Below are 24,919 nucleotides of genomic sequence, written 5' to 3'. Positions count from 1 at the left end.
ACAAAGGAAGAGCTGAGGTAGACATGCCATTATGCCGTGTTCGAAGACAATATGAGCAGTTGTTGCGGTTTGAGAGGGGGAGAATCGTCGGCATGATGGAAGCGTGGTGGTCATCTAGGTGAGTAGCTCGTAGATTAGGCCGCTTTCATTATGTTGTGAGGAGGTGTTGGGACCAGTGGACTCGAGAGATGTCTACACGAAGACCAGGCTCATTACGCCCTCAACAGACCAGCCATTGAGAAGATCGCCACATCGTTAGAAATGCACGCGTACAGGCAACTGATTCATCAGCCACCATAGGCACAGGTAGCAGCTTCACTAGGCGCCCCTGTGTTCTTCTCGAACCATACGAAGGCGCCTGGCTGAAGGACAGATGGTATCACGGTGCCCATTATGTGTGCTGCCCTTGATGCCCACCCATCAACGCCTCCGTTTGGAGTGGTGTCGAGCCCGAGGAAACTGGACTGCAGCGAAATGGAACTAGGTCGTCTGATTCAATCTCGGCAGTGATGACAATTGTGTTCGTGTGTGGAGAGCCCGTTTTGAATGCCTTAATCCTGCCTTTGCTGTACAGTGACACATCGCTTCCACAGCTGTTGTGTTGGTATGGGGTGCCATTGCCTACAATACATGGTCAGCCCTAGTATTGTTCCATGGCACTATGACAGCCCAGCAGTATGTTCATGAAATCCTGCAACCACATGTATTGCCACTCGTGCAACGGCTCCCAGGAGCCATTTTTCAACAATGCTCGGCCTCATATGGCAAGGGTGTCACAAGACTGTCTCCGCACTGTTACTACCCTTCCTTGGCCTGCCCAATCCCCAGATTTGTGTCCAATCAAGCATATCTGGGATCATTTGGGACGATGAGTTGGGCATCCTATGAGTTTGAACGAACTAGAGGCAAGGTTACAGCAAATATGGAATGAAATGTCTCAAAACATCATACAGAACTTGTATGACTCAATGCCCGATTGTATCACATCGTGCATTCGCGCTAGAGGGGGTCCAACGGAATATTAACTCCTCCGTTTTTGAGTTTTTCTCTGAAATAAATTATCCTTTTTCTTATCATTTACTTATATCAAAGTAGTCATGACGTATGTAAAATTTTGTTTCATTTTGACGACTCCTTCTTGGTGCGCTAATTTTTTTGTCCATGAGTGTATTTATGTAAGATACAATAAAAACCTAGATACTTTCACAGTAAGTCTCATCTGCTCACAGAAGTAGAATAGATATCCTATAAACTGTGAAAAACAAATTAGCAGCTATGCAAGAAAATTAGAGAAAACATTTAGCTGCAAAGAAAACAATAAACACTGATTTTTGTGTTAGAGCTCTTAATTATTCCTAAGATGACTGTAGGATGATTTGCAGTTCCCATCTTCGTATGTTTTGGTTGCTGCAATCAATGAAGCTGGAAATTTCAACTCTCTTCAATCCACATCCACAGAAATCATAGTCACTCTTGCATGATGCTATGGCCCTTCTCATAATTTCAAAGTATTCTTCAGTCAAGGTTAAACTCAATAATAATGAAACCATCTAGTTCAAGGAGATAATGTTAGATTTTTCCATAAGAAAGACCCATGAATAAAAACAGAGTACAATATACTGCCTTGTGTTACTATGTTTTATGTAACTTCAAAAACAAATCTTTACACGATTTTTATATGTGCTGTATATTATCTACGTGTTCTTTCATGCAAAATGTCCAAATTTGGAACAACTCAAATTCCTCCCCCTTTTTTACTGCAGTTTTAATGGCTATCAGTATAGAAACCATAAAAAGTAATACCACGTAAGAAAAACATAAATGATGACATTTTAATTTTACCATAGATAAATACATATTTACCCATAAGAGTTCCATCTTCTATGTCGGAGTCAATAGCTGAAATGTTCACATCTGAGCTGAGGGGAAAAGAACCATAATTAGTTTGCCATAATTAAATAGCTGTAAGAGTTTCAATATCATGCATCAGACAATATCTATTTTTGAACTCAAGGAAACCAACTTACCTCAAGAAAGCATGATTTATCTTGGTAACATTAGCTATACCTTTTGGTATGGAAAAGTCAAATGTTTCATTTCTAAAACCAAGAATGAAAGAAATAAGCTACCATAATATATAATTTAAAAAGTATATGAGTGAATAAATAACATAAATAAATTTGAGCATTAAGCTTATTGAATAAATTCCTTATTTTTAATTTTACAGTAAAAATTAAACAATAATAATCATTCATCTAGGCTGACCAGGGGCGTAGAGTTTCCAGCGTCCGGGGACGACTTAAGAATTTGCGCCCCTTTCTGTGTGCCAAGAATGGAAAGCATTTTATAAAAACATTTTGTAGCATCAATTTGGTGCCCCTTGGATGCTGCGCCCGGGGACAGATGCCCCACCCTAGCTTGGCCACTGAGGCTGACCACTTACTATATCAATATTCAATCTATAATTGCCCTTATCTTTAAATAGATAACTTTATTTTAGTGTTATTCGTGTCATTTGATGTAACTTCTTCCTTATAAAATTTTTTAATATTAGTTAATAGTAATTTCAAATTTCAGGCAATTTTCTCTGGCATGCTCTTGAAACTTAATTCTATCAATATGATGGCTTGCCATCGTGAAAATTAGCATGATAGTTTTTGCTTATGCATACTGCTGAATAAATATAAAATACTTGAATTTATTTACAAATATTCTTAAACAGATTTCTTTTCTTTAGCTGTAAAATATCTGCTAAAAAGGCATTTTTAATCCAGATGGGCCAAATTCTAATCTTAATCCTCAGTGGAATCCATACTGAAGGAGCTCCTAACAGGGACACACGTTTTGCCAAAACAAATGTCATGCTTTGCAGTGTTGCAAAACTAGTTCTAATTTTATCACATGCCAATGCCACAGTAGAAAATGGTTTCTTGGTTAATAATGATATGTTAGTGGAAAATCTTCAGGAGAAATCTTTAATAGCAATGCAAACTGTTTATGATTCCATAAAAGTAAATGAAGGTATTATGAGTATTAATATAACTCCTGATATGTTTTTGTATGCCAGATCTGCTCATGGTTCATATCATCAAGCACTCAAAGACAAAACACTATGTGATAATGAAGATTTAAAAAAATATATCAGACAAATGAAAAGCATAAGCATAGACTAAAATTTTGGAGTCAAAGAAACAAAAAATTGAGCAAGGATGTTTCTTCAATTGACTTGCAAAATTAAAACAACAAATCTAATTTTGTGCTAGCTTTTTATTAATATTTTTTCTGTTAATGTTTTGTTTAAATATTCTGAATTTTTGTGTCCTCAATTTGAATAAAAAATTACATTTAACTTGTATTATGTATGTTTATATTAAAAGTTTTTCATCAAGAGTTTGTCGATTTCCTAAAAAAATCTGCTTTTTTGACTTTTCAGAATTCAGCAACTGTAAATAATTTTTAAGCTATACTTAAAAATTAATTTTTAAGCTATACTTTTAACTAATTTATACTAACATTTTATTATAAATATATTTCGGTGTTCAGCGACTGCAAATAGTTCAAATGCATTAACAATCACTTCTAGTATTATATGCTACTTTCGTGTAATTAAAAAGGGAATTTGTTTGCATTTAATTAATTTTATGATACCTTTGATTACTGAAGAAAACGTTGGCAAGTACTGTATAGCAAGTTTTCTTAGTTTGGCAAAAACTTAATTTGAAATTTATTAAGAAGAACATCCGTTATAGTTATAATAGTAATGCTTTGTGGATTCAAAAGTAAGTTCTTTTTAATCAATCAGCAAATTTGTGTGTGTTCAATAATTTATCCTCAAAACAGCCAATGTGCACTGAAATTTTCTAAAGACACATCTGGGAAATTTAGGGAATTTCATTCTTCTGTTGGAGTGTTACAGCCCTATTACAATATTTATAAAGTGTGCCATATATTTTTGTAGCACAAGACACCACCACCACAACAGCTCAACATTGTATAATTAACCGAAAGTAGCCAATTTAGCAATTCTTTTAAAGCTATTGTAAAATTTAAAGAAAATTTAATTTTTTATGGATTTTGAATAAGTAGTGCTGCATACTTAGAATGAATTGTAAGTATTTAATTTCTTTTGTGAATGTATGTGTTTATGCATGCAAAGTTTACTTTTAACTAATTATATTTGTACTAACATTTTATTATAAATGTATTTCAGTGTCAAAATGAATTTCTTGCTAAATTCAATTTCAATGTTATACATAAAAGTTCATTTTGAACAAGCACATGCTTTGATTAATGTAAATGTACAAACAAAATTGTATAAAGAGATTAAATATAATACAAAGAGGTTATGGAGCATTGCTTCATAGCCTTTTTGAATTTTTCTAAAAATTCGGATAGAGCCCACCAGCGGCTGAGCGGTAAAGACGCTGAACACTGGTAGTTCGGTCCGAGGTTCGAATCCCGTGAACGGGCTGGCTTTTCGAGGTTTTTCCCATGTGTAACGTGTATACGAGCCAGTTTCCCTTAGAAAGTCCTCCACAAAAGGCATCCTTTCCTTTAGGCAGATAACCCACATGTGCTTTGCCGTAACTGAATAATCCAATCTAAAAATTCAGAATATGTTAAAAAAAAAACTTTTCAAAAGTTTAACAATGATGAATTATTTTTGACAATTTATTACTTTCATTATTTTTCTAGGGGAAGACCAACTGAAAGAGAGTTATCTGAAGTATGTTAATCTTTTTTTTTTATTGTTCTTATTAAAAAAATTCCTGCTTTAGGTAGTCTGTTCTAAAATTTAAACTTTTATATAGTCAGTTGATTATGTACTGCATATCCTTTTAATAATTGGTTTTGTAATTTTTTTAACAAAGGTTATTTTATTTGTAATTATATTAATTAGGAGTATTTTTATTTATTTACATTTTTTGTAATCATATTAATATATATTATTTTAATTTATTTATTTGTAATTTTTATGTCCAAAATTATGCTATCCTTAATAATCATCTGCTTCTCAAAGTGTTTTTAAGTTTCACTTTATATAATACAGTAGTAATTCAGTATATGTCATTAATCCATTCCAGATCCGTGGACTTATCCTTGGACGAACTAGACATATATCAACAGCCTTTCTCAATAAAAACGAGTGCAATAATTAATCTATTCTTATAAAAAACCCTATTACTATTTCAATTCTATTTAATAGCAAAATGTGAATGCAGTTGGTGAAATTTGTCCTGTACATAAATGTTCTTCTGTTATCCATATCAAAAGCAGTTTCTCAACATACACTGATATCTCTGATCTTTATTTGGTTATCAGTTTCACCCCTTGGCAATATTAGCTGATTTAATAGCATCTATGTTTTTCACTGTTAGTTCATTTCCAATTAAATCGTCTACTTGAAACCATTTTGACAATAATTTGCAAGTGTCGGGAAATTCCTGTTTACATTTATCAAAATGATATTTCAGAGTTGCAGCTAATAAATATGGACTTGGTTTTAGTCCCAATAAAACTCTACTAAAGTTCATTTCTTGATATGAACAGAAGAATCTAGTAAAATTTCTATCGTTAATGTAGATCAAAATTTGTAGATATTGTTACAAAATGCCCAGTCGTGGTAAGATAGCTTTCCCGTAAAGTAGGTTTAGGGTTTCCAGGAAATGGCAAGGGAAAGCGGAGTTGCCATATTTGGCTCAAAATTGCCACTATGTCATAGACGGATAGAGAACATCTTGGAATGAATTCTTACCAGTTTGGCCCAAAATGTTCTCGACAGCAGACCAAAACCCTGCCTGTATGCAGAGTTAGTGTATGTCGTCAGTGTATCACGAGTGTGTGCGTCGTTGAGGCTATCGAGTGCATTGCGAGTTGTAGTGTGGTGAGTCTCGAGAGTATATTGAGTTCCGAGAACGACCAAACCGAGTCGGGAGCTGTAGTCTAGTGTTTTGCCATGAAGTTGTCTTCACCGTTGTAGCCTGAAGGCTGTGTTGCTGATTGTTTCAGCATGCTTGTCAGAATTTTTCTGTGACTCTAAACATGTTTTTAGAACTGTCCTGATTAATACTGGCAAATAAATATTGTTTTGATACTTCATCAAGTGTTGTCATCAATCACTCCTAATCCGCGAACCCGTAGAATGCAACAACTAGTGTCAGCTGTAGGGTTTGTGACGGAACACCCACCTACAGGAAAAGCCATGGCAAAGGAATTGAAGCTGACAGACTTCTTAGCAGCTGTAAAAGCTGGACTGGAATAGATGAGAAAGTCAAATTGGAGCTTAACACTTGGCATGCAGGCAATGTATTTTTATGTTTTTTGCAGTCTGTCACTGGAGCGCGCGTCATGTAAAAAGACGCATTTAGTAGATTTGTGGTGGATACCCACTAACCACCACAAATCTATTAAATACGTATAATTATATGTATGTGTGACATTATATGGGTGTTGTTTGCGTTACTAGGCAACACATTGCATTTTTTCTTTCAACAAGTTATGATTGTCCGAGTTACTTGGTCTTTTGTGGAGTTATTTCGTCTTCAATCGAATTCTTATTTCCAGAATGTACAAGTTGTGTTTTGTCAATTTGAAGCTTAGTTTTTTATTATTGATTAAATAAATTTATAAAATGAACCATTGTGACAAAGATAGTGATGAAGAAATATGCGCTGACAGATTATCGGACTTTTCGTATGATAGTGATTCTGAAAGTCAAGATATCGAAGAAAGTGACGATGATGACATTATTCCACGTTCTCGAGTGTTCGTCCGAAGAAGAATTTCTAGTAGTTCTGAAACAACTTCTGATGAAGAAGCAGATGAATGGTCATCGATTGACAATCCTCCAGACCTTAAAGAGTTTTGGGGTCATCCTGGGATAACTAACATGGCTAATGTTCCTGAATCCACAGCTGGTGCAGTAAATTTATTTATAGGCAATTCTTTTTTGCATATTTAGTCTTGGAATCAAACAGGTATTATTATCAAAATATGAATCAGTTCAAAATATCTCCCAAAAGCATGAAATGGAGAGATATTACAATTCTGGAGATGAAGAAATTTTTGGGGCGTATTATTTTCATGGGAAAGTTCGTAAAGATGCCCGAGATGATTATTGGTCAACTGATGTCTGCACAAGTACACCTTTTTTTTTTTTCAAAAACTATGTCAAGGGATAGATTTTGCCAAATATGGAAGGCTTCAATGAAGACATCATGGACGATTCTGATCGATTATTCAAAGTCAGGCCTATACTAAATTATTTTGTTGAAAAATTCAATAACATTTACAAACCAAAAGAACAAGTATCGTTAGATGAGGGCATAATACCTTGGAGAGGACAATGGTTTTTTAGAGTTTACATTGCCGGGAAAATTATAAAATACAGCATACTCATACGAATATTGTCTGAAAGTGACACTGGTTATATTTACAATTTTGAAGTTTATTCAGCTCAAGGATTACGTTTGATCGAAATGATGCTCCCAGTAATTTCGCCATATACTGATGTCTGCCACCATTTGTACATGGACAATTACTACAACAGCGTCAATAACACAAATCCCTTTTACCAAAAAAAAAAAAAAAAAAAAAAAATTACAAATTTGCAAAACAATTAGGAACAATAGAGGTCTACCAGAGTGCCTGAAAAAAACTAATTTGAAAAAAGGAGAAACAATCTTTCAAAGAAAAAATTATATATTATTACAAGTTTGGCAATCCAAGAAAGAAGTCAGTTTCATCTCTTCAATCCATTCCGCGGAAATGAAAGAAAGTAGTAATGTTGATCGTATCAAGAGACAAAAAATTATAAAGCCAAATGCTTTGATCAACTTCAACAAGTACGTGAAAGGAGTAAATCGGGCCGATCAGTATTTGTCCTATTATAGTATTTTGCGTAAAACAGTAAAGTGGACAAAGCGCTTAGCTATGTTATCAGGTTCTAGTATTTCTCCTTACTTGCTTTGGGAACCTTAAATGACCTGACTCGGAACAGGGAGCTTACTAAAGCTATGTTCAATAAAATGTGGGAAGTAGACAAGATACACAGGAAGGGTATACGAAACCCTTTATTTTTCTCTCTTTACAATGATTTCCGGACTTCGGAATACAGAGACCAACCACTTGTGGTCTGAACGTAAGAATATAAAAATATTAACTAAATTCTAACTAAACTAACTTAATAATAAACAAGTGTGTACTTGAAGATTGGCTGTATATTAACAGAAAGGCTGTATGTAGTACAGAGAACTGTTAACACTACGATACGTTTAAAATTATCAAGAGGAGTAAACCTCTGGCCTTGAAGGCAACCAGCAACCGAGTAAAACGGCCTGCTCCTAACCACTCCTTCCTCTCTCTTGCTTGGCAAAAAGCCATAACTTAAGTACTTGGCGTTCGCAAGACAAATTTGCATAAATAAGTTAAAGCTTTTAATTCTGGCCGGAAGTAGAAAATAAGAAGTGATAGTAAAGATTTAAAATAAAATAAACGTTAGTAAAACTTAAGATCCTTACAATGTATATGATGAATTGTGCATTTTTCAATGCATATGTAGTGGACAAAGTGCTTAGCTATGTATATGATGAATTGTGCATTTTTCAATGCATATGTAGTATACAATTCGACAAAGACGCAAAAAATAGAATACAAGAAACTTTTGCACATCACACAACATTGGGTTACTGATGAAATACCTGAAATCAGCACTAAAGAACCAGAGCAAATTATATCAAAACGTGACCCTCCTGGAAGATTGTCCATGGATATGCGCAAACACGTATTGGAGAAAATTGTTGGTGCCAAGAAGAAAAAAAATCCACTAACACAATGTCGCGTGTGCGCAGTCATAAAAGTGTGTTTCATATGTAGTTTCTGTCGTGTTCCTCTTCATAGAGGAAAATGATTTGAACGGTACTATATCGTAAAGCACTATTAACGTGTTATCAGTTCTATTTGTACTTGTTATGAAAAAATATTTTTTAATACATTGTAAAATTTTAAAAATCGTTTATTTTTGTGATTTCGTAAAAATATCGTTTTTCTTTTTTTGTTGTTAAATAATCATACAGTATATATGTAAGTGTAAAATAAAAAAGTTTCGTTCATAAAAACGAAGTAGTTTTCGATTTACTGTGATTTTCCTGAATAACCATACTTCAGCGCTATTCATGAAAAATTGCCCGGTGCACGCGTAAGTTTGTGGCGAAGTATACCCTCATGCCAAGTGTTAAAGAAAAAATTGGATCAAAAATAGAACATGTCAAAATGACAGTAGTGTCAACTGTAGAATCAAAGGATGAAGAAATAAATAAAATAGCTGGTGAAGTGTCTGAAATGGTGGAGGAAACATCTAACAGAATTAAAGAAAAAGAACAAAAACACGAAGAAATAAAACATGGGAAAGAAGCTTTTGATTCTCAAGTCCCTGAAGTCAAAGTGGAAGAAAATTAAAATGTGACTGTTAAGTTGGTAGAAGCTGATAGTGGGGTTACGAAGTCACAGTCAGCAAGTATTGAACCATCTGAAAATGCATGTGATTCAAAGATTGGAGAAGCTGATGAACAGCTTAAGCAGAATGTTCCAGTATGAAGAGAAAATACACTGATATCAAAAACTAAGTCTCTGTCTCCTAATACAAGTTGCACAGAGACCAACCTTATTCTAAACCAGGATACTTCTGTTTGTAAAGGATTTGATTCTATTCATAACTCTGATACTCTGGTTTTCATGAAATAGAGGTAAATAAGCATGTACCAACTGTTGAAAGTACCGAGGTGAACTGTACTTATGATGCAGATAAACTACAGAGTGATGAACAAACTGTTTCAGATCTTGCTGTGGGTGAAAAGTCTGAAAGGACTGAATCTTCGGACTGTGATATGCAAAACAGAAATACGTCTGAGAACTGCATTGAAAGAGTATTTGTCCCGGGCATAACTTAACGAAAGGCCTAAGACTGAAATTCATTCTGAACTTAATTTATATAATTTAAAATTTTTATGTGGTTAATTTTTCTACATTGTATACATATTGTAAATATTTGTTTCTGTAGTAATGTTATTTGTTTGTTTTATTACGTTTTGTTTGTATCGAATTTGGTTTCTGACTAAGAATTTTATTGCATGGGATTGTGCAGTCCTTGGGAGAGGGCAGTGTTACAAAATGTCCAGCTGCGGTAAGATGGCTGCCCTGTAAAGCAGGTTAACGGTTGTGAGAAAATGGCAAGGAAAGGCAAGGTTGCTATATTTGGTACAAAATCTCCCATTTGGCGATATGCCATAGATGGACAGAGAACCTTCTAGAATGAATACTTACACCAGTTTGTCCCAGACTGTTCTCAAAGGCAAACCAAAAGCCATATAAACCCTGCCTGTATGTAGAGTAGGTGTGTGTGTCAGTGTATCCCAAGAGTGCATTAAGAGTGTGCTTCGTTAAGGCTATCTAATGTATCGTCGAGTGTGTCACGGGTTTTAGCGTAGTTTTGAGAGTACGTTGAGTTCCTGGAATGACCGAACCGAGTCAGGAGCTGTACTTTAGTGTTTTGCCGTCAAGTTATCTTCACTGTTGTAGCCTGAAGGTTGTGTTGCGGATTGTTTCAGCATTTCCTATGGCTGTAAATGTGTTTTTTAAATTGTTTTAAGTAATACTGGTAAATAAATTGTGTGTTGATACTTCATCAAGTGTTGTAGTCAATCACTCCAAAACGACGAACCCGTAGAATGCAACAATGTGCTTGCTTTATATTGGCCGTAAAGGCGATTATACTTTGTGAAAACATTAAAAATCATATCAAATAGATTTGGATATAAATTATCTCCTTTAAATAAACAGTCATTAATTGAAAATTGTCCTTCATGAGAAGAATCATCAGACACGATTCTAAGTCGACTAGTAGATGTGCCCTCGTGAATAACTGCTTGTTGAGTGAGTAGAATGACTTTTCAGAACATTGCACTTCAGTATCTGATGGTTGATGAGATCTGAATGATACTTTCCTAACAATAGTCATCATTTACCTTTTTATAATCCTCAGAAAAAGCTGTATCATTTCTAAATCTCCTAATCTGGCCTACGAAACATTTCCAAGCCACTTCTCTATGATTCTCTTATTTCTCCTGCATACCTGATTTCCATGACAACTTTACATAATATCTTCCATCTAAGAAACCAATAGAGTTATTAAATTCTTCGAGTATTTCTTGTTCCATTAAAGTCAAACACTCCGTTTCTTTGTTTGTAATACCTAAACTTTCCGCTTCCCAGAAATGCCCGAGTTCAGCTGACACAGTGCTTTGATCACCCAACACTAAGTTTACAGCAGCAGTCTTACTCAAACCAACACAATTTCCTTGCAAGGACCATCCAAGTTCAGTATTTACAGCTACCAATTATGTATTTAACCTTTCAAAACCTTTTGTTAAATTCTAATAAAAGTCTGAACCTATTAAAAATGAAATTTTATCGTCATCAGATGCTTGATTATATCCACACATTAAAGTGAATCCCATGGCTTCCATTTCAGCTATGATACTCCCATTTGGCAAATTAATCATAGCCCTAAAAAATTCATCTGTTTTGACCCCTTAACTGCCGCCGAAAACGTACAAGATTCATTTTCCAGTGCCACAGTTTCTAACACAGGTGCACGAAGTTATGCGATGTATTACGGGGAAAATAAGTGCAAGTTTTACTTTCTAAAAACTGTTTACTTTCACAAAATAAAGAATAAAAGAAAAAATGAATGCACAAAATTTAATGTTTTGAGTAAAAGTGTAATGAAAAGATGTAAGTATAATAAAAATGATGTTTTTATAATAAAAAAGATCCCTAAAATTGAGTTTCGATCAATTCATTTTTAGACCAGTAAAGTGTAATATCAGGTTTCAGTGTTATACCTTGTGAAATCAGGATGCCTAAGAAAACATATATTTCATCTGAACTGGTTGAATGCCACAATTTTGTTCTTTATTTTTCGTTTTCAAGGTGTTGGTTCATATACTCATCTACAAAACGGTTAGTTTCAGTAGCAATATGAAGCACAAGCAGTTCATCAAAAAATAATTCAGAAAAGATAAATGAGTTTGAAACATTCATTATATCTTTCTTTATTCCTAGAACCTACTACAAAAAGTAAGTGAAACCGGAGGACACAAAATTTAAAAAAATACGTTTTACTCAAACAACACCAGCCAATACCGCATAGTCATTACTTTCAACGCTTTAGACACACCCCTCTCTGCAATTTCTCTCCACACTTCTCTGAAATAGTATCCTCCTTCGCATACTTTGTCAAGGGCATTGTGGTGTTACATTCCAAATGTTTGCGAATAATTTTACGGGTAGCAGCGCAAAGCAATTGATAGTTTGGAATGGCGTATGACAGTTAATGCATCGGCTGAGCAAGGCGTATATATACGCCTGCGGCAGTTAAGCGGTTAAATGCTTGTATTACGTCTTCATTTCTGTCCAAAATATTTCACAATCTCGCTTCCAATCTGCGATAAGTTTGCAACCAAGTATCCTTTGCTCCAAACAAATAAATCTTTAATGTTTCTGACCCTAGACATTTTAATCCCAACTTTATAGATACATTTCTTTTAATAAAACTTTTTTCACTCCTGTTATCAAACATTGCAATAACTATACCTGATGATTTACGACCAACAATTTCTGTCCTGACACACTGCAATAAAATCACATTCCTATCATTTACAACTGAATTCAAAATAGTAGGCTGAATTTCCTTTTACTTTGGTTTATCATCTTCTGGATTCGAATTGGATTTATATTTGCTAGAATTTTCAAATTTATAATAAATAGCTTTGGCATGTCTGCCAGAATGTATACTGTTTAGCATTACATTTTTTCACAAAACTGTTTGTGTTGCAACACAACAGACATCTCTTTTCCTTAATTAATGTATCCCTTTTTTGTTGCACATAGTTTCTCATTCACTCTTACAGTGACCTTGACTGCAGAATAAGCAAACAAGAAGTTTTCGCCATAAGTTCTGTTGTTGACGCATGTTGATGACTCGGAGGAAAGTTTCATTTCTGGTTTCGAAAATTACTTTGTTTGTGCTGGTTAGAATGAAATATAATATTGGAATGAATACAGAACACTTTTTCTCTTGCACTGATGGCATTATGTAAAAGCTTCATCAATTCCTGTAAATCTTGACAATTATTTATGTTTTGTTTGGAAAATTCAACACTATACAGAGCCAATTCTCCTGGCAGATTTTTTAGTATTATGTTAGTCAGTATTGTTGTGGATGTTTCCAATTTGACATTCAATTCCTCTAAGCATTTAATTTGAGTTTGGCCTTCAAAGTAAAGGTTGCGAAGAGCCTGAATGGTAGAAGCATTTTTTACAGGAGTCGAATTTAATAAATTTCATAAGTGAGCATTTATTAAAATGTCTCTTTGTCCAAATGTGTCATAAATTAACTTAATAGCCTGCTTTTAGTTTTCTGGAGTAATTGAAAATCCTTTAATGCTAGCAAGGGCCCTAACACCTAATATTAACTATAAACAGCAAAATTTGGCAACCTCAGTTAAATTAGAATTATTATGTGCAGAATCAAACTGATTCCAAAAATTCAGATATTCTGAAGGCTTTCCGTAGAATCAAGGAAGAGAAAGTGTAGGGAGTTTAGTTCTGTTTTCTAAATGCACAGTTTTATTTTCTATGTGAACCTTTTCTGTGAGTAATATTTGTCCAGCTGACAGATACGGAACTTTTCCAATTTATTTAATTCAGTTTTGTAACTTTAACTGGTATCATTTTTTCGTTATATTCATCTACCCTGGTAATTTTGCATTCTTCCTTCAATAATTCATCAGTGTCACTATTTAGTATGTTAGCAATTTCAATTTTACTCTTCAACTGTTCTAAATATGAATCACATGCATCTATGTAAATATCTGATTCATTCAAATATTTGTTTATTTTTTCCACTAACTTTAAAGTTTGTTCTCGGTGTGTGTCACTCTTAGTACTTTAACAATAAATTCTAATTCTAGAATTCTAACAAAACAAACTGTAATTTTCAACAAGTCACACTTAAAGCATTAACAACAAATTCTAACCCTAAGAAAATACAACAGAGTCTTGCTTGCAAATACATTCGAACCTTCAAATCAATGCAAACATTCAGTAAATATGAATACAAACGTTTCAAATTTTTACCAAAACAAAATCGATATCAAACAAGTTTACTACTTCAACAATCACAAAATATTCTATACAAGCAAATTTTCAACATAACTATTGACTCATCCCAACATACACCCAACACAGTAATCCATCCATAACATCCCAACACAGTAAGTCATCCATAACATCCCAACACAGTAAGTCATCCATAACATCCCAACACAGTAAGTAATACAGCGACAACACAACGGCGCACCAACAATTACATAATTTAAACACACAGAGTATTTTCTTTTGGTGCAACAGTGCCCTCTACCATGAAAAGTCACAACATGGGCTACAAACATCTCTCACAACTCGGCATCCAACCCATGCATTGCTGGAGAAGGATTTCAGGGGATGGGCAGTGCATATCTACATTTTAAGCTGGAACATTATTTAGAGACCAGTAGATGGCACCCTATGTCCATTATTTTTTTCTGACTGAGCATCTGAGCTGAATAAATACATATTTCTGTGATGTTTTGTAACTGCTTTATTTTTTAACATCCTATATTGCATGATGATGTTTTGTAACTGCTTTATTTTTTAACATCATCTATTGCACAATGATGTTTTCAAATTGCAAAAATTTGACACCACTTTATTTTCTATGCCTGTGTTTTATGCTGCAGTGCTTTATACTGCAAAGTTTTCTCCTCACTTATCTTTCTATAATGATGTTTATTCCCATCTTATTTCTCCACTATGCATTTTGTCCACTATATTTTTCTGCAGTCTGTAACCACGTATTTTATATCTAGATAGGAAAGTGCGATGTATCGAATTAAGATGAATAGAAGAGACTTAGTTTAGTGATTAAATTAGGTGGAATATATTGATTCTTAATGAAGTTCTAACACAGCTGTACTATATACTGACTAGGAACTAAGTGACTAATGCTGCAGAACATTAGTATAAGAATTGATGGATAAATAAGTGGATTGAGCCTGTGCTTTTAGTTTAGTGATTAAATTAGGTGGAATATATTGATCCTTAATGAAGTTCTAACACAGCTTTACTATATACTGACTAGGAGCTAAGTGACTAATGCTGCAGAACATTAGTATAAGAATTTATGGATAATAAGTGGATTGAGCCTGTGCTTTTTGTGTGTGTAGACATAAAGAAAAACCTGTTGTGTTTATTGATATATTTGTCTATGTCATCTTTGCTATTCTCAAATAAGCATTTCACCTTCAAATGTGAATGAGTACAGTGATGAATTCAGCCGTCACAAAACTTATTCACCCTTGAGATTTCTTTGTTGTTTCTTTTCTTTGTTCAGAGGCCTATTCTTATATATTGGTTTTTAGAAAGCACTGCATTGAATAGTGGTCACCACTGCAAAAAACTGGAACATTTGAGGAAGAAGATTGAAGGTGATTGACTTGGAGTGCTGTCTCAAGACATTCTTTTGCAGGAAAATGCAAGGCCAGATACAGCAGCTGGTACCTTGACAGAAATTCAACAATTCATTTTAAATGTGCAACCCCAGCCTCAATTCTCAATGTATGGTTCTTTTATAGTCAGTCCAATAAAGAGGACTTACGATGGGAAGTGCTTCATGGAATATCAAAATATATTTTCTTTGTGGCTGTGCAGCAGCCTTAAGAATGTAAAGAAAAAGAATTGATAGGTAGCTGTACCTGTAGAATTGTTGTCTCAATAATCACTGTGAATGTTACGATTCAAAACCACTTCTAGAATCACAGTGAAAAACTTTAATTTACTCATCGAATAATCCATGTAGCTGTGTCATAGTATTGGTGTCCTTTTGTTGAAGTAGTTGTCATCTTAGTATTGGTTAAATTTTCATCAGGGGAGCATATTGCTTTGTTCTTGGACATTCTTCATGGTTTCTCTATGTGTAATATGCAATAAAAGTGACTAGAAATCCTTCATGAAGGCATGCCCTCTCAGGCCCCGTTCAGACGAGGGCGTAAAGGACATAAGTGGTTAAAGCCGAGCTCCGTTGCCAAGGCAACCAGTCACTGCTACGTCACAGAATCTGGTTTAGGGCTCGTGGCACAAGGTTCCAAGGTTTCAACTTTACGCCGAGTTTGGGATAAGCGTCGACCAATCAGAGCGAAGCTAAAACGAAGCGGCTTTCTTAAGACGATTTCGCAGTCACATCGAAGCCGACGTTTTTTTTTTTCCTGTACCTGTTCCGATGACTTTTTCCTGTTTAATTATTTTTGTATTTAAGAATAAATTTATTAAAAAAAGCTGGAAATATTGTATTGGTATTTGCTTCAAATGCTGATTTTCTTTCCAAACAAACTTCATGAATTAATTTTACTAAAACATGAAATCAATATCAAGAATCTGCTGTTTTTTTAACAGTAAAAATATTACTTTAAAAAAATTATTTTCACTTATTTAAGAATAGTCACAATAGTCAATTCAATAGTGTAAGCTTTGTATAAGTAATAAAAGATTAATCTTTTGAGAAAAATGCTCTTATGAATTCCAAGAAAGGAAAGATGTAGTGAAATATCTTCAAAACAGCAGTCAACAGTCTAGACAGTTTTGTCTCCTGTTAAAGTGCAGTTTTGTCTGTTCTGTTTTTTAATTACGTTCTCCATGAAAGGAATTTACTTTTAATGAAACTAAATAGCACACATAATTCATAACATGGACTATAATTTAATGAATAGTATTTGTTATTATTAACCACTCTTTATTACTATCATTTGAACGGAGTTTTGATCATTAAATTCATGCTATTTCTCTGGTAGAAATTCCTGGATAAGGTATGAATGTTTATAATTTTGATGTATTTGAAGACTTGGGTACCTAAAATTTGTCAATGTGAAATTACTTTTGAGATTTGGTCGTAAATAGAAATGACAGCATATCTTGAAGTTAAATTCAGGGGTGTGGCTAATACATGCAAATTATTAAAAATAGATGTACACAAACAGCTGGCAAGACAGCAAAATGTATTTAATGATTTAGCATAAAATACATTGTTGTGTGAACGTTTCCTAGTATTGTACTAGTTGTGTTTGCTGGTCATTGTGACCAGTTGTGGGATACTAGTACTAGTGATAATTGATACTGGTAGTGCAGCAAACTACTATAGTGATCGACAGGGACAGTGAATAAGGAGTGCTAAGCACACATGTTTTACTGTGACAGAAACATGTTCCTTTTGATTGAAAATAATATAATAATAATAATAATGTATGGTAAGTACTGTTTTTAGCTTAACTGCTTTCACACCTGCAAAATAGAAAAATATTATATACAGGCTATCTGTTAGTTATCCTCAAGATTTTTTTTTAAATTAGGCATATTTAGAATATCGTATTTCTCCTAAGAGAAATTATATATAAAAATTGAAGAAGGTTTTATGTTGTATATAAATATGCATGTGCATGTTTATAGTATAGAGAGTACTACAGTACAATGCAGAAATATTCCATACTGCTTTGTACAGAAAGATATGTGCCAAAGTATTGGTCTTTCAAAAAAATATCTCTAGACCATTTTGTTATTTTTCTTTTTTTACCTTCTTCCGTTGCCTCTTGGCTAATGAGAAGGGCAGATAAAAGATCATTCTGTTGAGCCGGTAAAACTTTATGGCGAGTTGAAAAAGCCATGACACAACGAAAAAAACAAGCAGAGCGAACGCGGGAAATCAATCGAGCGGGAGAACAGCGTTGTAGACATTCCACGCACGTGCAGATTTAGCTTCTCTCATTGGCCATGGCTTACACCTCCTTTTCGCAGGTGTGAACGGGTCTCCCGTATTTTATGCCCTTATGACTATGCCTCTATGTGCTTTACGCCCACGTCTGAACGCACCTTCAGGGAATGTGCTATGCGGAAATTAATGAAAACTATTAAAATTATTTGGAAGGACTATTGTGCATAGTTAAAGCACAGTAATCTATTTACTTTTTCTTTGACAAATTTCTTTCACATTTCATTTTTGACATAGAAGTTTGAATTGAACAGTTATAGCAACCATAGTTTTCAAAGTAATGTGCCTCTATGCTAACCTAAAATATACAAAAATTGTTTTCAAAGCATGCGTTTTCTTAAAATGGTAGGTAACGGATCTTATTCCAAGCTGAAAGATTTTATTCTAGTGGCTGGTGTTTTTCGATATCTCTAAGAATGTCATTCCTTTAGGGCATAGAGGAGAATTTAGGTGGAAACTTTCCAGGTGTATTTGATAGACTTTCTTGGCTGGAAGGCAAAAATAAGCATTTTTGGACAATGATCAAGAATATTTCTATAAGCAGCTGTTGGTTATATTTTATGCATTTTTATTTTCTGAAATATATTTGCACCTCTTGGAATTTCATAAAACTTTTATAATTTGAAGTTTTAAATGAAGGTGTAATAATTATTGAAAATTAAATTGTTCTTCTTAAGTGCTGCCCAAACTTTAATTTTTCTTCCTTTTTTCTATAGTTTACATCAGAAATTTTCCGTGTATCGATGCAATTTCTAGATACTGAAGAGCCATTTTTTAAAAATGTTGGAGGAATCTATTTGTTGTATGGCCTTTTCAGAAATCAGATTTTAAATCCACCTGTAAGAGTAAGTATTCTTATATTTTTATACAGAGCGTTGCATTTTCCTTGTAATTATTCTGAATGAAAAAGATATTTTAATTTGTAAAATACGAGGTGTGTTAAAAAAGACCTTTTTAAAAAAAGTTGCACTCATAGAAGCATATGGTGTGCTCCAGCCACTATGCACATCTTACATCATATCTTGGTAACAAATTGCCTTTTACTGAGTTCCAATCTATGCGTTAGTTATCGACTAACAACCAGTTGAGTGAGGTCGTGCATAAATCACTCATTGGATTAGTAAAAAAGCAAAAATGGAGGAACACATCTGTGTAAAATTATACATAAAAGCAAGGAAAACTGTCACAGAAACATACAGAGGCTTAACCCTTTCCGACACGCTACCTTTTAAAGTTGGAATTTTGATTAAAAAAAAGGTAAGCAGTCTAATTAGGCCTAGAGTGCACAAGTAAAATTTTGTGAAGATAGCACTTATCGTTTTGATTCTGTGGGTGTGCCCGAAGCAGGCGCACTGATACTGATTGAATAGAGCTTCGAAAAGAGTGCTGAAACAGCATTGCTGTGAAGTGCGTAAAAGAGATTTTTGTCTCAATTAAAAATCACTAGATTCTGAATACCGTAGCAGATTTATCATTACCTAGGGTGTGCCACGGGGAGACCTGCTACTCTATACCCCCCTAAAAGGCTCTTTTTTGGTTATATGATGATTACATGCATATAAATGGGGGAAAAGAGTAACTTGGGTATATGATATTTACATTATTTAAATTTCATATTTACACTTTAGTTGATTTTTTTCATGGGGGTACTTTTCGAAGAAAGTGACACCACCTTTGAAAAATCACAACCCAATATTGTATGTTTTGCACTTGTACCGGGATCTGTATCAGATTCACTATCTGAAGCAATTCGTGTAGCACTTTCAGTGCTTCAGAAATGGTCAGCCCTCTCCGATCCGTTTGGAAAACAATTAAAAATCCAAAAACATAAACTAATATTATATCTACAATTAGAAATTATAAACTGTAAAATAAAATTGCGTAAATAAACGTCTACAACTCAAAACTGCTAAACGTAGTGCTAGCGAAACTTTGAATGAAAGAGAAAGAGGAAAAGAGAACTGCTCTAATGAAAAACCAAGCAGCTAACTGACAAAATTACCCTTGACCTTCAGAAAATCACCCAAACAATTTGTTAGTTAATAACCAAGCATCCCCCCCCGCAAAAAAAAGAGCGAGAAGAAAGAGAAAAACAGGAAATAAAACACAGATGTGGACCCACCTTTCTGTTGTCAGTGAACTGACCAATGAGATGTGGAGAAACAAAGAATACAGTCTCTCAATTGTCCTGGTGTCCTGGTGTGCCCGCTCGGGGCACACTTCGGGTTCGCCGTTCGATTTTAGGCATGATTTCAAGGTAAAAATTGAAAACTAATATAGAATAAGGAGATTAGCATACAGCCAAAAAATAACATAAAAATTTCTTTTCAAACAATTGCTTTTATATTCTAAAAAAAATCTGGAAGATATCTTTGAAAAATGAGGATCTTAAAAAAACTAAACAGGGCTAAAATATATAGACTGGTTTGTGTTGAGCTGCCATGTACTATAAAGAAGGTTCAGAGTAACCTATAGTAACCCTAAGTCCTTTTTCATTCAATTTTTCTGTGCGTACAGAAGGAAATTTTTAGATGTGCCAAGACCGTGCACACCGTGCCAACAAGTGTTAAGCAAGAATACAAAAGGTGATTGCATGAGCCAAACACAGTACTACGATTAATTTCAGTGTTTTAAAGTGGACAAAAGTTTGATTGTTGAAAAACCAAGGACTCAATGACCTTTCACTTCAACAGATGACCAACATGTTCAATGCAAGTATGAATTTGTACCGTGTGGTCAAACAGTATTCAAGGAAGTTTACCAGAGAATTCTAACATGATTTTGATATGATGTGCTTTGGGAAAGACCTGAACTGTGGGGAAATCGGTCATGGATGTTGCATTATGAAAATGCTTCAGTTCGCACATTGCTCCCTGTTGCAGTTATCTGACAAAAGCATCACACTTTTGTTTTGTCCCACCCACTCTTTTCTCTGCACTTATACCTGGCAGACATTTTCCTCTTTCCCAAACTTAAAACCACTTTTTAAAGATGTCATTTCATTTCCACTAAAAAAATTCAGGAAAATCCGACAAGAGTATTGCATGACATTGAAACACATAATTTCCAACAGACATTCAAATGATGGCACGAGAGAGGATACTTTGAAGAGGATAATTGTTGAAAATTTGTATAATTAGGAATAAAGAAAGAATAGTAAGGTTTTTTTTTTAAAACAGTCCTTGTAGGCTTTTACTTTTTAAAGTACTGTAGAAGAATCTTGATCTAGTTAAAAATTAATTTCACTTTATTCCGCAAAGAAGTACCTTTATCGTAATTTTTAAAATACATTCATACGTCCATTCGTGATGCAGTTAAAGCTTCAAAAAATTTTCCAAGCGTCTTAGAAATTTTGTATCAGAATCAACTTTTTAAAAAATTTTATTTTTAATGGAATTTTGAAATATGCATTTAATTATGGAACATTAATTTAGTAATTTAAAAGTCACAGTTGTAGCCAAATAAAACATGCACTTTTCTCCCTGATTTCTTAAACATTTTATATCTTTAAATTCACACTGTTGTGTATTTGTGTTAAATGTATTTATTTCCGCATTGAATTTGCTGAAAATAGTTACCATGACTTATCTGCTTTTTTGATAACATTTCGGTTTGTATGTACTTTTCTAATGCTATGCATTTTTTATTCAGTACATTTTATGTAATAGTTTTATAATTTTTCGAAATCAAATTTATGGCTTCTTATTTTGATTGAAAATATTAATTTTACATATTATATTTTAGACCTTATGCCACCCAGCCAATATAGTGGTTAGTGACCCTCACTACTACCCAGGTTCAAATCCCCGAAAAGGCATAGTTGTAACTGTCTGTTCCTTCATAGAAGGCAATGGTACTATTAGGTAGTTCCGTAATGAAATGGCCACCACTTCTGGCTCTTGTAGTGGCACAAGGCTAGTGGCAATTAAATAAAGTGCCTGGCCATTAAAAATAATTTTTTTTTTTTTTAGATCTTTCCATTCTAAATCAATTAACATCTGAATTCTAAAAAACGAAATCAGTTGAAACCAAAGATGTACGCAAAAACCTTTCCACCATAATCTTGGCAATTTCATGCCTCATTGACAGCATTCTGGAACTTTCTAGAAAATGCGTTTTATTTAAGCTCTAAAGAGTACTTTTTCATGAAGCTTTCAGAAATCTTTGGGCAACTGTCTAAATACAAGTGCATTGGAGCCAAGAGTCAATGAGTTCAATTATTTAGTTCAAAGTCCTGCTATTATATGGAGTTCTTGCTCTATGATTATTGCTTTAGACTTTGTTCTGCAAGTAATTCTGGTGATCTACAATTTCATCATATGATTAGGAGAATTCTCCTTATCTTTCTTTTTTGTCTTGAGCTGTTTATAGTTGTGTATCTTGCTGTAAAGCTGTTATTTATTTTTAAAAAGTGTCAATCTTTTCCTGTTCAGCTTCGTAGTCATTAAGGAAATAAAATGCACAACAATAGTGTCACTAATACAGTAAGTTTCTAAACCTTAATTTTGGTGTCGAATTTATTTAGTGATTATCTCAAAATCTGATTAACACTTTAATATGATTGGAAAGTTTTTCTAATAAAATCAGGCCATAAATAAGAATATGATATATCTGCATTATTTACAAGAGAAATTATGATGAAACTGGTATTTAAAACAGAGAAACCATTTCTATTCTATAATCTCAGAATTAAGTACTATCCCACGGATCTTTGCCTCCTGAAGTAATAAATGATTTTCATATTCTTATTCAGCAAATCAAAGTCAACAAAAGTTGGTCTATTTTTGTTTAGATGTTGTTCAGCATTGCAACTTCATATTAGTTTAATATAGATTTGTGCATTAAACCCATGCTGAACATGGGTGTTATGGCATTAATGCATCGTGCATACAGCAAAATTGCATTCTGCAAAGTTAACTTTCTGTGGAGAAAATGTCTTAGGTATAATTTATATTAAGAAAGTTACCCTATAGTCTGGTATATAACATTCTGTTTTAATACAAAATATAAGATTGAAATTTATGGGTGCGCATTATACACCGGATATAAGAATGATAAATTTAAAAATAAGGAAAATATAAGCATACAAAAATTGAATTTCTACATGTTCCTAAATGCTATTTATTTAACACGTTGATTGCCGCTGCCACTTCCGTGGGGGGGGGGGCGTCACCCACATATGGATGACGCTCTTTACCACAATATTTTCAAAGATGATGTTTTTTAACAGCAAAGTTTTTAGAACCACTTTATTTTCGACAACAATATTTTGTACCACAATATTTTAGATCTGTGATGTTTTCTCTTTGCTTTATTTTCTCCCAACATATTTTGTGCCATGACGTTTTCACCTTGCGTTGTTTTCTCCACGGCAGGCACCGGGTGACGAATGTATTAAAAGAAATGACACACCTTATAAAATGAAAAATTTTCATTATTAGATAGCATTAAAAGTTTGTCATATTTGTCTGCCATTATTTCTTCAGGCACATCATCGAATTCATCTTCATCATCATTGTTACTCTGATATATAGATAAATAATCATCTTCTGTTCCGTCTAGATTGTTAGATATAGTACATTTTTTAAATGACTTTTGAATTATATCAGGTTTGATTTCATTCTGTGCTTTTATTATCCACTCGCGCATTATTTCTAAACTGGCATGGCACATATGACCTCCTTTTGTAAATGTGTTTTCACCTTCTAACATCCACACATTCCACTGTTCTTATAAATTTTCTTTGAATGATTTATTGACACACATTTAAATGCTAAATTAATGGCATTAATTTTCCTGGAAGAAATGCTATATCTGCATTACACTCTTTCAACAATTGCTTCATATTATCCATTAGATGGGATATGAACATGTCCAAAACTAAAAGATTTTTATGGATTCTTTAACCTCTTAACTGCCGCAAGAAACGTACAAGATTCACTCCCACCCAAGTGTCATTGTTTTTTTACACAGGTGCACATAGTTATGTGATGTATTGGGGGGGGGAATAGTGCAAGTTTTGCTGTCTAAAAACTGTTAACTTTCACAAAATAAAGAATAAAAGAAAAATGAATATACAAAATTTAATGTTTAGAGTAAAAGTGTAATAAAAATGATGTTTGTATAATTAAAAAGATGTATAATAAAAAAAAAGATCCCCAAAAATGGAGTTTCGATCAATTTATTTTTAAACCAGTAAAATGTAATAACAGGTTTCAGTGTTATACCTTGTAAAATCAGTGTGCCTAAAAATATATATATATATATATATATTTCTGCTGAATTGGTTAGATGCCATAGGCAAGTTTTTCATATCAAGTCGTACCCAACGTCGAGCTGCTTTTAGAGAATAGTCGCAATCCTGTTTATCTGACATAATATATTTTGAGGTGTCTGATCCTGAAGATGACAGAAAGTAATAATCTATTTCACTGTCGTCACTGTCAGACATATTTGTAAAAACAGCACCTACTACAAACAGTAAATGAAAATGGAAGACGTCGGATAAAAATTATGTTTTACTCAAACGGAGACACAAGCAATAACTGCGCAGTCAATTACTTTCACCGTTTCAGAAACATTCCCCTCTTCTCTGAAGTAGTATCCTCCTTTGCATACTCTGTCAAGGTCATTGTGGTGTTGCATTCCAAAGCTTTGTGAATAATTTTACTTTTAGCAGCACAAAGCAAATGATAGTATTTCCAAAGGGCGTTTATATACGTCTGGGGCAGTTAATGCATCGACTGACCAAGGCGTGTATATATATATGCAGCAAGTAAGGGGTTAAGGCAACAGGATGCTTTTGCCAAACATTACCCCAAATTCCCCACTACTTTCATCCATCCATCTCTTCTCTTGAACATGAATGGAAATGCCATTTGGAAAATTACATCTTGGCATTGTCTCTCTTTTAAAAATAACCTTGGGTTTAAATTTTGTACTGTACCCTAAGCAGGAAAGCAGTACAGTGAGGTGATAATTTTCATGACCTGTTGTATTTATGTG

At 33.8% G+C, this 24,919-nt stretch overlaps 1 protein-coding gene across 4 annotated transcripts in view; it reads left to right on the top strand.

The window, feature by feature from the left end:
- LOC146992905 (uncharacterized) overlaps positions 1-24,919 on the top strand; it is a 154,497-nt gene that overhangs the window by 83,252 nt on the left and 46,326 nt on the right. For 3 of the 4 annotated variants that reach the window (XM_085809594.1, XM_085809593.1, XM_085809595.1), the window contains 2 exons: positions 4,696-4,726; positions 18,631-18,759. In XM_085809594.1, the coding sequence (XP_085665720.1) occupies positions 4,696-4,726; positions 18,631-18,759 (160 nt within the window). The remainder of the gene's footprint in view (positions 1-4,695; positions 4,727-18,630; positions 18,760-24,919) is intronic. The other variant, XM_085809596.1, reaches the window with a different exon arrangement.

Source organism: Stegodyphus dumicola, chromosome X2 (assembly GCF_044657685.1).
Source record: "Stegodyphus dumicola isolate Sdum_Otavi_A_Nest chromosome X2, ASM4465768v1".
In the NCBI taxonomy this organism is placed as follows: Eukaryota; Metazoa; Arthropoda; class Arachnida; order Araneae; family Eresidae; genus Stegodyphus; species Stegodyphus dumicola.
The sequence above is the reverse complement of the archived record's forward strand: the minus strand, read 5'-3'. Positions and strand labels throughout refer to the sequence as shown.